This window comes from Sorghum bicolor, chromosome 4, assembly GCF_000003195.3.
Source record: "Sorghum bicolor cultivar BTx623 chromosome 4, Sorghum_bicolor_NCBIv3, whole genome shotgun sequence".
Lineage (NCBI taxonomy): Eukaryota > Viridiplantae > Streptophyta > Magnoliopsida > Poales > Poaceae > Sorghum > Sorghum bicolor.
Window position 1 is genome coordinate 52,988,637 of NC_012873.2, and position 13,974 is coordinate 53,002,610.

At 40.3% G+C, this 13,974-nt stretch overlaps 1 protein-coding gene across 2 annotated transcripts; it reads right to left on the reverse strand.

Moving 5' to 3' along the window:
- LOC8064273 (DDT domain-containing protein DDB_G0282237) lies at positions 69–5,013 on the reverse strand. Of its 2 annotated transcripts, none has more exons than XM_021460526.1 (10): positions 4,744–5,013; positions 3,914–4,043; positions 3,582–3,754; positions 2,851–3,209; positions 2,694–2,757; positions 2,264–2,598; positions 1,761–2,174; positions 1,460–1,621; positions 1,296–1,384; positions 69–602 (listed from the first exon to the last, which is right to left on the reverse strand). In XM_021460526.1, exons 2-10 carry the CDS (start codon positions 4,024–4,026, stop codon positions 452–454), a joined length of 1,860 nt encoding a protein of 619 aa, XP_021316201.1. In that variant the 5' UTR covers positions 4,027–4,043; positions 4,744–5,013; the 3' UTR covers positions 69–451. The 2 variants fall into 2 exon arrangements, with proteins under 2 accessions (XP_021316201.1, XP_021316202.1); XM_021460527.1 differs by having other exon boundaries at positions 4,754–5,009.

Sequence of the window (13,974 nt, forward strand, 5' to 3'; positions counted from 1 at the left end):
GACCGTAGCCACAGAAAGCTCCGAGCAGTCATCGTGGGCAGCTGCTTTACTCAACGAACGAACATGGTAACAGCAACATTGGCCCGCGGCCCACCCTTGCAAGTTGCAAATCGAAGCATCTCCACGCCGGCCTCATCACGTTTACATCGTTCGTGCAAAAGATTAGTAACTGTTCTAAAAAAATGTAAAGCCTGACACAGTTCAGTTAAGGAGCAAAGGGTTCTCATTTGTGAACCGGTGTCCAACACATGAAAAGCAAAAGGAAAAAGAAAAAAGAAAAGTGGGTTCTGATACAGGTTTCACTAGCTAATGAGGGGTCAATAAACCAGCCATGAGTATGGCAGCCCCACTGCGACGACCTAACCAAGCAAAGCCTACATAACTTAAGAGGGTCACGCCCAAGGCTCAGTTATCCTCCCACTGTGCTGGCGGATCACCATCTCAGAGTACCTCAGTTATCCTTCCACTTGTTGACATACTTGAGGAATGCCATGGACGGGTTGTCCTTTGGGTTAGCCCGGACGCGTGTGGAACGGCGCAGCACACCCTCTTCAAGCAACATCTTGTTTGCGATATCTTTTGATCGTTTCTCTAGGGCATTACTGTAACATGGAACAGGAGAGGAATTAGTCAGCAGTTGGCACTTATTGAAACTTTTTTGAAAATACTAACACTGTGATGTTTGGGCGTCTCAAGATTCAAGAATGAATATTGCAGTTGTGAAATGAGTCTAGAAGGTTAGCATCAAGTCATGTATGGAAGACAGTACAGACTGCAGGATCAGCAGTGGTGAAAATTATGACCAGAAAATAAAACTGAACAAATAAGAGTACAAGGGTGAGTTCTTCAGGTATCAAGAAAAAACTAAGTGCTTTCTCAGCTGAAAAATGATAGGGTGTTTGATTTGAGGAATGAGTTAGCCCATCATCTACTCATTCCTCACTTTTTTTATTTGGTTTGATGCAATGATGCATCATCATTGTATAACAATTAGTACTATTACGAGGAATGGAGTCATTCCATCAAAATTTGAGGAATGGACTCATGATGCACCACCTCATAGGATGGAGTGATTCCTCAAACCAAACACCCTATAAGCCTCCAAGTACAAGTGCCCTGATTACCAAAACATCACAGGTCATGAAAGCCTTCTCTAATGAACCACAATATTGGGGTTATAAAGGCAAAATAATGATATTCATATCTTTTAGTGTTAACATACGTGATATGATCAACAGAAGTCAAAACCAAGGTCCAATACAGGTCAAAACTAAGGTTAGCAGAGATCAACATACCTTATCTTATTATAGAACTTCTCTAGTTGCCGTTTCAAAGCTCTCTCCCTTATACCTTTCACATTCAATGAGCCCATGAGCGCATCAAGCTGTCATTAAAAAAAAACTTATCTGAGTAGCCACAGATGGTGAGAATAGAGATTTACAACCAGATCATCAGTCACCTCTTCCTTAGTGCTGTAGTAACCCCATTCTCTGGAATCTGCAGTTTCAACAAAAAGCCTTCCTTCACACTTGAAAAACCAGTACCTATTGTACTGCCTGTCTTTACCAAGAGGGCTGGAACGGATGGATAATTTATCGATCTCGGTATCAAGGTGTCGTACCTTCAAAACATTCAAAATCCGATAAATGGAGAAAAACAGTAAGGCTCAATACCAAACATTGTCACATAAAACCAAACATGACTAGAATACATATAATGGTGCATCTGCAAACGCAAATACAATTGAGTCCAGTGCTCACCAGGTGTCGTTTCCCTTCTGTCCTACTCCGAGAAATATTGCTCTTGTCATTTTCTTTTCCCCTAACCAGCTCATCTACACCCTCATGGCCACCTTGCACAGCATCTGTCTGATTCTCCTCCTTTTTCATTGCAATTTCAGTGTTAAGATTTTGCTCTTGTTTGTCCCTTCTGGTGTTCTCTCTTTTTGTTGCATTAAGGACTTGTTTCTGGTCCACACGGTCGCTTAGTATCTCCCTTATGGCAGAGGTTTGAATAGCTTCTTCCACTAGTTCCCGGAGGATCTTAAGCTTTATATCAGTGTCAATAACACCATAATAAACCCTTTTTACTGTTGCAATGTTAGTGGATAGTTCTTCATTTTTTGTCATTTCCAAGAAATCACATAGATACTCGTCCCATGTTACTGAACTTAGCTGCAATGGATGCACAGAGAAAAAAAAGGATGAAATGTACACTCAATAAAGGAGGGCAGTCGATCTTAATAGTATTATTAGAGGAGGACCTTTAATTTCCGTTTCTTGTTCTGCACAACAGTGAAATAGTCACCTTCATCCTTCATAAGCAAGTGAAACATAGCCACATGTATTTCCACGAGAAGAACATTGCTTTCTTTGTGGCAAATTGCATTTTCCAGATCTGTTAGTGGAAATGGGGACAGATTCAGAGCCCTCCCAAAAGACGAGCAGAAGTCCCATACCATAAGGAGATCTCCCACAGAACATCTTGGTACTCTAAAATCTGTAGCCAGAGGAGGTCTCTTAAATAAAGCCGGATCATCTGCATTGGGCCTTACTAGCAGATCATCTATTGGATACTTTACATATGCCTGTTCTTCATCTGGAAATCATATAGGGGTCAATGATTAGAAGCTTGCAAGAATGAACAAAACCATCGCTAGCTCACTACAAGTGGTTCAGGTTCAGTTGAATCACCTGTCTTGAGCCTTTTCCTCCCATCTTCAATAGTTCCATCCTCTTGTCTTTTTCTCCCTTTCTTCTGCAAATATTCATTATAATAGAGAAAGAAAGGTAGTTTAGTGCAACAGATTTGTAACATACATGAGAAACAAAATAAATGTGGGATACTCACCATTATGCTGTCAGGGGGGTCCATGGATATGCCAAATTTTTTGGCGAGATTCTCATGGATAACCCATGGATTACTTTGTGATGTAGCATCTTTAATAAAAATCTTCAGGGTATTCCTGCTAACAGGTGCCCTCCGGTAAAACAGATCTGCAGCTTTGATTACTGATGTGTTGGTTACAGCTTTACCCTGTCGAATCCAACCAACTTCACACATCTTTGTGCAACCAGAATCTAAAATCTTCAAGATCTTGCAAGGTGCCACAGCACCATCCTTATTAGCATGTAGTTCTATTCCTTCAAATACTTCTTCCAGCAGACTAGCATATATCTTATTGACAAGTTCATGTAAACCAATAGTGCCTGAAACAGAAGTTAACATGAAATACGATAGCATTCTGATTGCTGCTGTAACATAGATGTTTTGTAATTGGCAAGCAGTCAATTGTGCATACAGAATAACAGAGTAGCAGTAGCCAATACAGTTTACTATCACATGACACTATCTGAACCTTAAATCTAGTTGCAATACATCACATGTGATTTCCAGCTTCCAAGCATATAATTTGAAGCTACATATGATACTTAGATGAAAATAATTATTTTTGCAACAAAACTATATCAGCAGTTCAGCACAGAATACAGTCCACATTACAAAGACAAATGAATGGAAGTGTACCATCCAGAACCACAACACATAAGGTACATGATTTTTTTAAAAAAAAATGCACTTACTGTATTGAGTCATCCGAAGAACATGAGCCATTAGCTCAGTTGGCAAATTTTGAGCCTTCTCCATCGCTTTATGCTCAGATACCAAAGCTTCTTCAAAAGTTAAATTAGATTTTCCAGAAATCTTACATGTCCAAACTCTCTGGCGATAAAGGTTTAGCCTCTTTAGGTATTCTCTGATTTATTGTTAAGGATACAAGCTTCAGAACTTGCATTGCTAAATTACTTCCCTGCAAATGCAAAAGGCTCAAAAATCCTGCACACCATTGGCAAAAAGTGCTCCAGGACAAACAACAGCAAATTTTACTGCAAAAGCATCATTAAGAAAAGGATACTCATAATCTCGGAATATCTCCTTTGTGAATCGAATTTGGAACACCTTCTCCTTTGAATCCAGGTCCTTAGGGGGCTCCAGTAAGGAGAATGGTTTCTTATCAAAGAGAGGCATTTGGCCTAGGATCCTGCCTGCACGTGAAAATAAAGCACAACTTTCATTTCTCCCATAAAGCTCTTTTGCATGGAAAAATCTAGAACACTGCAAATAAGATGATTAGTAATGCATCTGCCAACAGCTCCAGGCAAAAATGAGCAAGGAACAATTACAATAGTGTACATAGTGACAGGACTAGCACCATGTTCTTGCACCAATGGGAAAGGCAATTTAATGTGAAATGATTCTAGCAGAAAATGGCGCATCAGAGCAGCATGTTGAAACTTGCTGTTTTGTTACCCACATCAAGCACAGCGCATCAATGCAACACCATCACGGGTCACACAAAGCCGCCCCGCACTTGTGCGACATGAACAAGCGCAAGGTGAACCAGTCCAAAAGCAACCCTGGACCCTAACCTCACAAAATGGGCAAAGCATCCCGAAATCTAATCTAAGAACCCAGAAATCCCCACCAATCCCAAACTCTCCCGTTTCCCGCACCAGTGGATTCCCAGCACCGGGGTATTACGCCGCAGCACCCGCTCCTCCGACTCGACCCCCAGAATCCAATCCCCGATTCCTATCTGGCCCAGCTGGCCCACGCCACCGCCGCGGAGGAGGCACCGACCGCGCCATCCCCCACGGGCAGCGATGCCCCCTTGCCGCAGTACGATCCACACTCAACAAACAGAACGGAGAAAACAAGGAGCGTGCTAGGGTTCGCGGATCTCACCGACAAATACCTCGATTCGACACGGGGAGGAGCCTCCGCGAGGCCGGGAACCGACCGTCGACGCCGCGCCACGGGGCGGCGGGGCGTCCGCGCGGGAGGGACTTCGCCGGCGCGGGGGCGAGTGACCCCAGCAGCGGCGGAATGGGAGGGCGCGGGCGGAGCTGGGCGGGCGGGCGCGGGCGCGGGCGCGTTTGGGGAATGGTTTGGCGCCTTCGTTTTCGAGCTGGGGGGCTCCTTCGTTTTGGGGTTGCGAAGAAGAGGAGAGGAGTGGTGGCGGAAAAGATGCGAGGGGGGGGTCAAAAAGAAATATATAGAGAGAGAAAATAAATGGAGGGAAAATTTTACGGTGGCGGGCGCGGAGAGAGGGAGCGTGGGTGGGTGGTAACGTAGGAAATTTTACTGCATCCACGTTAGATTGGGCGGTGCGTTCAGAGACTTTTTGTTTTTTTCTTTTTTCTTTGCGAAAGTGAGAATTTTTTTTTTTTTTTTTGCGAAAGAGAGAAATTTTGTTTTTCAAAACACCGTATAAACGTACATATACGTATAGATACTCACCCATATTTTTCAGCCGAACCTACACGTTGTTATCTAGTACAGTACTACCTATACACGATTAGCTAGCTATTTTTGTTACATTTAATTAAACTTCCCCAAGATTGAATAAATTAAACAAATTTTAGGTCATAATAATTAATGTTGTGTAATAATAAGAAATTATTTTATATGAAAATCAATAGAAGATTGATTTCTATTTAAATGTGTACTTCCTCTGTCCTTGTTTGACTGTCGTTATGGTAGTGAAATGTTTAGATTCACAACTCCCGCCAAACATCTAGACAGACCTAATATCTATATTCATAGAGATTCTCTATCTACTAAGATATTTGTGAAGTATAAACTTCTATACTCATGGTTTGGCATGGGTCTCATCATCAAAGGTGGTCTGACCCATAAGATGAAGACGTGCGGCGTACGACACTGATCGATGTACACCGCAAGGCTACAAGAAGATATTGTATCAAATAAAATATTTTACTTGTAACTCTATCCCTTCACGGTATATGAAAAGTAGAGGTCCCCTAGAGAACAACTTAACACATTACATCTCATATCATCAATAAATCAAACGCAGGATGCAGGTATTACGTCCTCACGGCGGCCGAACTTAAATAAAATCTTTGTCTTTGTCTTGTGTCACCATCTAGTTCGTATCTTGCGTATCTGTCTGCCGACGATCTACTACCTTTGACATAACTTTAGGTAGGTTGTCGACTATATTTCCTCGACAATGGCGCGCCAAGTAGAAGGTGTGTGTACAGCTTCTCAGGCAAATCAGATGGTTATCATCCTCGACTTCGTGGCCGTGGCGGACGGGCTCACGTTCACCGTCGACCAGATCATCTGGACCACCGGCTTCAACAGCTTCGCCGCCACGACTATGGAGGAGGCGCTGATCTGATCTGCGTCGACCACTTCTTCACCGGCATCGGCTATGGCTCCGACCACGCTGGCTACGGCTTCGACTACTCTAGCAACATCTTCGACCATATCGACAACACGTCGCCCGCTTCCTCGCTACAAAGGAAGGTAGATTGATAATACCGACCTGCTCAAAGCTATGGACCAAGTTACTTGTCCCTCGCTCTAACCATGTGTCGTGTCGTAATAATGATCGCCATAAAGAACGGTGCTACGACAACCGCGACTACCATCACGACCACACGTTGAAAAGCTCGAGCGTTAGACAATTTTATCGCTACCGACCAGATTTGCGTCATCCTTCAAACAACTTATGCTTAATAGTTACTCGACTAGTTTTTTCTCCTACTCGAGTTTTTCGTAGTTGGCGTTGTCTTTGACTCCTCTCCACACGTGCACGAGATCTATCCTCTGTGTTATGGGTGGTCGGCAGTAGCTCTCTGGTGAGCCTGGCAATCCTACACGTGTCTAGGCTTCGCGTCTCATGCTCCAGATTGTTGGTCAGACCAGAGCTAGTGCAAGCTCTAGGATAAATTAACTAGCTACTCGTGCTAACTTTAATATAATATAAAAGCTAAAATCTTGTACTTGCTGAATTTGTTGTCTAGTGTTTATTTGTATATCATATACTACATATTCTTCATATTTATTTTTAGGAGCTTAGCTCAGTCAAAAAGTTATGCTTGGGGACTCGTTGACTATTCCCTACGCTGTGTTCGGGGACTGCTCCGACTACCTAGCACGTTTACCATGCTTGGGACTCATCGACCATTCCCTACGCTACGCTTGGGAACTGCTCGACCACCGAGCACGTTTACATTCCTAACCACGCTTAGAGAGTCATCGATCACTCCTTATGTTGTGCTCGAGGACTATTCTGATCACTCTCTGATCACAGCTTGGGACTGCTCTTCACAATTATATATGAATTAGACTCATATACAACTAAGGGGCAATTTAAATTTTTAGACCTTGCTACAAGGCTTATACTTTGTCTTTCAGCAAGCTTGGGGACTACATCGATACGATGCACCTGATGATGCATCTTAGTATCAAAATCTCTATATAGACTTTTCTTTTTAGATCTTGGCATCACGTGTCTACGTCACTTACTACCAGACTCGATGACTAAGTAAGCACACTTCACCTTACAGTGAATATGCTTGCTTTTTCAAATCATATACTTTTCAGAAAAGTAAAGTGGGTATACTTCATCATAATTTTTTTCTCAAGAGCACCATGCATTATTCGGACAACCTGCTTCTTCGATGTTAATGGTGTTCGACTGTCTTTCAAGATGGCTGAAATATTGTCGCAACTGCTCGGACAACTTTTCTGCTGATCAGCGACGTCAAGCCTCACTAGTCAAAGAAGCTCAAGATGGCATGTCGCATCACAGGAGTTCGGGGAACTAGCTATGGGGGAATAAACCCTTATACCCTCATGGCTCAACATAGGTCTCACCATCGGAGGTGGCCCGACCCACAAGATGAAGACGTGTGGCGCACGACGCTGGTCGACGTGCACCGCAAGACTACAAGAAAATATTGTAACAAATAGAATACTTTACTTGTAGCTCTATCCCTTCATAGTATATAAGGAGGGGTAGGAATTCCCTAGATGACAACTCGGCACATTACATCGTATATCATCAATACAATCAGACGTATAATAGAGGTATTACGCTCTCACAGCGGCTGAATCTGAATAAAATTCTTGTCTTTATCTTGCGTCACCATCTAGTTGTTAGCTTAAGCATTTGTCTACTAATAATTTACTACCTTGAGTATAACTCTAGGTAGACTATCGATTATATTTCGTCTATAATACCTAAATAACACAAATAAAAGACAGAAGAAGTATGTATTATGTACACTCATTCTGGTTAGAGACTTAGAGACGAGTGAAAGATACGTTCACACACTCGTCGTGACACACAGGAATACTCCTACAATTATGTTTTGATAAAAAAAAAATCTTATTATTGCATTTCAAAACTTCAATTTTTAGCTGTAATCTACTGCCCTCGTCATATTTTGAGGAGTCAACCAATCTTAGTTTTAATTATTTTATAGAAAATAATTCTAATATTTATATGTCCAAAATAGGTCTAATATAAACATATATAGCATGCTAATGATGTTTATCTCGTATATAATAAATATATTAATATTTTTATTATATATTCAATTAAAGTTGAGATTGTTTAACGAAATGTAAGATAGAGATCACTGTAGAGGGAGTAAACAAAGATTAATTCTAACAAATGTGCGTTCCATACTTCTATGCAAAGGCAACGACAACATTCTTCCCTGGAGAGAAAAAATATCACGGAAAAGACACAGAGTCTTTCCAGAGAAAATTCTAGGCCTTGTTTAGTTCACCCTAAAAACCAAAAAGTTTTCAAGATTTTCCGTCACATCGAATCTTGTGACACATGCATGAAACACTAAATATAGACGAAAATAAAAACTAATTACACAGTTTAGCTGTAAATCACGAGACGAAACTTTTGATCTTAGTTAGTCCATGATTAGATAATATTTGTCACAAACAAACGAAAGTGCTACAGTTCCGAAAAGTTTTTCGGAACTAAACAAGGCCCTAATCACAAACCTAAAAGGAGCCAGAAGAAAAGTAGAAGAGGCAGCGCATATGTAAGACTATCTCCAACAATCCTCACCCAAAATACAAGACTCATTTGTTCTTTGGGTAAAAGGTTCCATACCTATTTTTAGTCTTCTCCAACAACAAGACCTAAAAGACAACACTCTCTGCAAATGGGTCTCGAGGAGAGAGGATACCCAAATTTGGGTTATGCCTCTCCTGATACCCAAAGTGAGTCTTCTGTATAGGTTCTCTGTTGGAGGCTATAGGTATTGTGTTGGAGACCTATTTTGGGTTTGGGTTTTCAAATGCCTCTCGTGTTGGAGATAGCCTAACTTGTACGTATTTCCCTCCCTCTCGTGAACCTTCAAGTTCAACGTGGCAATAGTATCGTGCGACGTGGCCAAGGGACGTGTCTGCCCAAGTGCCCATTACCCCCCCACGTTTACAGAAGCCACGAGCCAGCTCCAAAGCCGCACGCGGTGCCGGCGGAATATTTCGGCTGCAGCGAGCTCTGCGAGCAACCTCGAGTTTTTTCCAGTGCTATTTACGGCGAGAGACTCGCCTTAGGCGTTGTTTAGTTTCGGAACGTAGCACTTTTGTTTTTATTTGATAAATATTATCTAATCATAGAGTAATTAGGTTTAAAAGATTCATCTCGTAATTTACAGGTAAACTATATAATTAGTTTTTATTTTTATTTATATTTAATACTCTATACATGTGCCGCAAGATTCGATGTGACGGAGAATTTTGAAAAAAATTTGGTTTTTGGGGTGAACTAAACATTGCCTTACTTAGGCCTTGTTCAGTTCACCCAAAAACCCAAAATTTTTCAAGGTTTCATGTCACATCGAATCTTGCGGTACATGCATGGAACATTAAATATAGATAACAATAAAAACTAATTACGCAGTTTGCCTGTAAACCGCGAGATGAACCTTTTAAGTCTAATTACTCCATAATTGAATAACGTTTGTCAAATAAAAACGAAAGTGCTACAGTACTAAAGATTTTGCAAACTAAACAAGGCCTTATTACTTCGCGAAAAGAATCACAAAATTAGTACCTAGTATATTTGTAAATTCATTTCAAATTATAAGACATTTGATTTTTTTTCATTAAATTTGACTATTCATCTTATTCAAAAAAATATACAAAAGATTACCTCTTTTGTTATGGCTTAGTTTATTAATAAAAGTACTGAATTTTGAGGTTGATTCCTTCATGTTCCAGCCTTTCAGGGAACTTGCAAGTCGGATATTCATGTAGAAACTTCCATTCAGAGTCATATGATGTTAACCAAGCATTAGTTGGACCAATGAAAGGTGTGCAATCAGTTTGGCTAATCTTTGCGAGTTAGCTCTCCAATTTATTTAGCTTAATTAAAGGTCCATCTATCTATATTTGATTAATCTAGGTTTAATTTCCAACGACTGCTTGTCTACCATGTTATCCAATCTAAAGTGCTACACTAATCCCCTTCCTCAGTGGTGTAGTCTAAATTCTTTCTCCATAATGATCTCCTAGCCTATCTATCTTAGTGACTTAAATGGGATTAGGAATTCCATCATAATTTTGTTTTGAGCCTAAAGATGTCTATATAGAAACTGTTTTTACTAACTATTTCTCACACTGATTGTTTCATGACTTTTGAATGGCATTATTGTTGCATAAATCTTCTGATAAAGGTTGCCATCAGTTCCAAAATATGGCCGGTATGCCATGCCACTAAAACTCTGAGACAATCATGGGGTTTAGTCAACAAACTTCGATTGTTGCACAAAAACATAAATGAAGTTTAATTTTGTATATGCATCCATTGCAAATCTGTTTGCAAACAGTGAAAGAGAAAATAAAAGGAGAAGTTTGCTTTATCTTCAAGAATGGTATTCCAAGAAAATGTAATTCATATATAAAAACATTAACAGACTTTCCATGTGATTAAAGCCCTACATAAACCTTTCCTTTTCTTCTTAATATATATAATCACTAGGGGGTTTTCCCCTTCTGTTCTCACTAAAGACAGTAGGATATGTGACTGGAATGTTTATCATGTTAGGCCAGTTATGCCAAAAGGGGTCGCATTTAGTTCCAAAACCTGTTATCCTTAGTATATTGCAGAATCCATGTGCATGTATCATCTCTTTGTATGGTCAACATAGAATAAAGTGAGTACAATCAACAATTCTATTTGATACAACTAAGTTAAGATGGACAACTTAATAAATACAGGAAGACACTTGAGATGTTTAAGAGATACTAGACATGATATAGGTCATCAATGATCTTGTAGAGCATGAATTTGTTATTCCCTTTTAGCTATAATTTATTATTACCGTTGCTAATGCATCTATGTGAGTGTGAATCTAGAATTTTGCCATGACACTAAAATATGGGAAAGAAGAAAGTTACAACACCTGATAAAAAAACATGATGATTAACATTATATTGTATTTTTAATTTAAATTGACCGAGGCCATGTGGCTTGGTCAAATAACGTTCAGCTTCGAACTTGGAAGGTCTAGTGTTCTGGTTCCATAGGCAACTACAGTGGTTTCTCTAGAATGTATCGAACCAATAGGTCACCGTACAAAATGAGCAATTGAGGAAAAAATGGATGAGATAAATGAGAATATATTCTCCTTTTTATATTCCTTTGGTAGGTTTTGTGTAGTGACCTAGTGCTTGCCGTGGTAAATATGTATCTTGGTATGGAAACATCCTATGAAGACCCTGATGACGTCCGCATGAAAGGGCAATTCAATAAAGATCAGTCTTTCATAATGAGATAGTGTGACAGTAAATTATGAAGTTGTCTTATTAGAAAAATGCAGCAATGTTGTTTTGCTTTTACACTTTGTCTAAATTGAGTAGACTGCACAATTGTGCAGTGCCATTGTTGTTCAAGGATTTGGCTGATGTTTTTTTGTGATTATTAATTGCATAAAATAGTTGTAGTACAAAATCCATTAATCTTCACATAGCTGCTTTCATTGAACCCAACAATCAAAAGCTACTTGCTACAAGCGAAAGACGCTTGACGTATCTAAACCTAATATACGATTTTCCTCATTATTGTCTTTGATTGGAAGAAGAAAATACCGCAGACAATATGCACAACAGTTTGTATTCAGTACTGTAAATAAATTGTAGACAATATGCACAACAATTTATATGTGCAACATTGTTTCATTTAATCACAAAAATATCTCTATTGTTGTACTGGATTAAGTACATAAGTCCAATTTATATCTCTTATGAAGAAATATCCACTAAATTTTTTATCTCAACGTGCAAGATATCCACATCATCTTTCGCTAATAGCTATGTCATGCCACTAACTTTCAACCTCTTTATCACAAAACACATGAGAATATTTATGGAAAGAAACTACGTAAAAATCATAAATCACCAAGGCAAATTTAGAACATGCATGCTAACAACAATGAACATACAGAGATAGGGAGATTTATCATCAAAGACACCATGGTAGGGAGGAAGCATCCGTTTGAAATCGTTGAGTAGGCACAATAATTTTGGTAGGAGAAAAGGCAAAGTAACAATCAGATAGAAAAGAATGCATCAAGGATTACACTCAAATTAAAGGCTAGCCTTGGATGGCGAGGGTGTTTAGATGGTCAATAATCAAAGGAAAAAAGACGACTAGACTCACTATTGATACACTCTTCTTTAGATGTTGTTTTGTGTCAAGTGATATATTTTTGTACCATCAATTACTTTCTTGATAAATATAAGATATGAGACATGTTTTATATCTTTATTTAAAAAACATGCACTTAATAAAAAAGTTTTCAATGGGCCGCTCAGGTGTAAAGAGTATAATCTTTCACCTGATTTTTGGATTATCCAATGGACCTCATCCAACAACCTAGCAACCACTATTCCTTACCTCTCTTCTTTCTCCCACAACTCCTAACTTAGAGAAGTCGCCACTATCGTGATAGCTCATCAGTGTACATCGCTTCCTCCCCTGCAATCTCAACCCTCCATGTCCATCTTCCACCACATCTTTGGCAGCTCCCCATATCCAAATCCATATTCGTCTCTTGCCACCACACCGACCTCCCCATCTTTGCCCTACTCCGACCATCCCCATCTTTGGCGGCTTCTGCTGCGGAATCCTCCACCGCCACCCACCCTACACTAACTTGTCTTTGTCAAGCTATCACCATGATGCACCGTCTTTGCCACCTTCTACTCCCTTGTCGACATCGCCACCACTACCTTGTTGCCCGCGCGCCCGTCACTACTGCTGATCTACTTTTTTGCCCTAGATTCACCTTAATTTATTGTAAATTAGTCGGTGATAGATCAACCCAGCCCCTACCCTAACCCTAACCCTAACCCTAACCCTAACTCGTTGAATACCTCGTCCAAGTTAAATAAGATGACGTGGGAAAGACACCGGATGAGGATAATCCAGCTACATGGTGTTTGCCGATTAGTTGGAAAAAACAATCGAGCGGTTTTTAGATTTATTATTTTGCAATTATTACTAGCGAGGTATTATCTCGATGTTGATGAACTTGACAACTTCACTGTTAATAACAATATAGTCAGTATATCTTTGCAATATATATATTCATGCTTAGTTACTATGACCCTTACAATCTAGTCTACTGTTACCATGGAGGTGTTTAAAGACAAAAAAGCTTTTAAGGAAAGAGAAAATCTGTGAGAGAAAGAAAAAGAAAAAAAATGCACTTTAATAAGACATTACTAGACGGTGGGTATATGTTTTTGTTTCCTCTCCACGCACTCACTCCCCTCCTCTTTCTCACTCGTCTTCTTCACCGCGCTCTTTCGCCACTGGCACCCACCCCGCTCGGCTCCGGCGGCATCTTCGTCACTTTTGCATCATCCTTGACCGTGACCGCTCCTAACCTAAACTTCTTCAAATCTGACGTGACCTTCGTGTGTCCACCACCTCTTGGCCTTCATCGACGCACCACCGCCACTATCTATTACCGCCATGCTAACCCTAACTTTCTCCCTCTTTGGTCGTCCAGCTGTCTACACTATGCAACCAGCCTCTCCCACCACTGGGCGGATGACGTCCCCACCACTTCATTCCTCTACTACCGTCTCGACCGCCACCGTCGCTGGCCCAGTGATCTCTTG